Source organism: Buceros rhinoceros, unplaced genomic scaffold (genome assembly GCF_000710305.1).
Source record: "Buceros rhinoceros silvestris isolate BGI_N320 unplaced genomic scaffold, ASM71030v1 scaffold37328, whole genome shotgun sequence".
NCBI classification, from domain to species: Eukaryota; Metazoa; Chordata; class Aves; order Bucerotiformes; family Bucerotidae; genus Buceros; species Buceros rhinoceros.
Window position 1 is genome coordinate 1,944 of NW_010426943.1, and position 907 is coordinate 2,850.

Genomic DNA, 907 nt, shown 5'->3' on the forward strand with positions numbered 1-907 from the left:
CGTAACTGGTACAATAGTAAGTGAAAGAGAGTTTTCCTGACAAGCTGTACAAAACTCACCTAGCATCTTGATTTACGTGTTCTGATGCCATTCCTTTCCTCCAAGCTAACACTCCCTCCGTGGCCTATGTACCGCCGCAATCCTCTGAAGTGGCTTCCGGTCCAAGAGTCGGGAACAGAAGAGAAGAAGCCAGCAGACAGAAAGCCAAAGAGACATGCTAAAAGCTAAAAAAAATGTTGTTCTTCATACTGTTACTTCGTTAAATTTTGTTAAATGCATTTCCATTGGGAGATACTTCTTGGCTTAAGAGTTTGGTTTTCTTTTCTTACTACTTTGTAAAGTACCATGAGTACATCACCACCCACAGAGAGCATGAAGGTTCTCTGCCTTGTCTGTCTGCAGTTTCAGCGAAGTCACCAGGAAGGCGGCAGGGTGGGGGAGATTAACTTTAGAAGGTTACTGAAGGTCACATCTCACTTGTATTTTAGTAGAAAGGATCGGAGCAAGCAAAATGAAGTACAGTTAAGCTGTTGCCATAGGCTAGAAGATAATATACAGCTGGGCTTCTACTAAAATACTTCTAACCATGTGTAAAACAAGCTGTCAGTAGTGTCAGGTTGTAACACAGTAATAACCTGCAGTTCTGAAAAACGCTAAGAACTGGAAACTGTTCTAGGATATGAAATTGTGAAGTCGCATTTTTTGTTTAAAAAAAAAAATTGCCTGGGTAGAGAAAGAAACACCCTGAATCTGCATCATACAGTAGCTTCTGACACCTTGTAACTTGAACATCTAGTGGGCGAGAGGCAGCAGAACCCATAGCTATTGCCCTCTGTTACGATCAGCTCTCATGTTCGTCCCCCTCATAGGTGCTGGAGGTTACAGTATTTAAGCGAAAGGTAGGGAA

The 907-nt window shown here is 42.2% G+C and overlaps 1 protein-coding gene across 1 annotated transcript in view; it reads left to right on the plus strand.

Moving 5' to 3' along the window:
* SPCS1 (signal peptidase complex subunit 1 homolog (S. cerevisiae)) overlaps nucleotides 1-228 on the plus strand; it is a 2,080-nt gene extending 1,852 nt beyond the window's left edge. The window contains exon 4 of the mRNA XM_010141698.1: nucleotides 106-228. Coding sequence (XP_010140000.1) covers nucleotides 106-228 — 123 coding nt within the window. The remainder of the gene's footprint in view (nucleotides 1-105) is intronic.
* The last annotated feature ends 679 nt before the right edge of the window (nucleotides 229-907 follow it).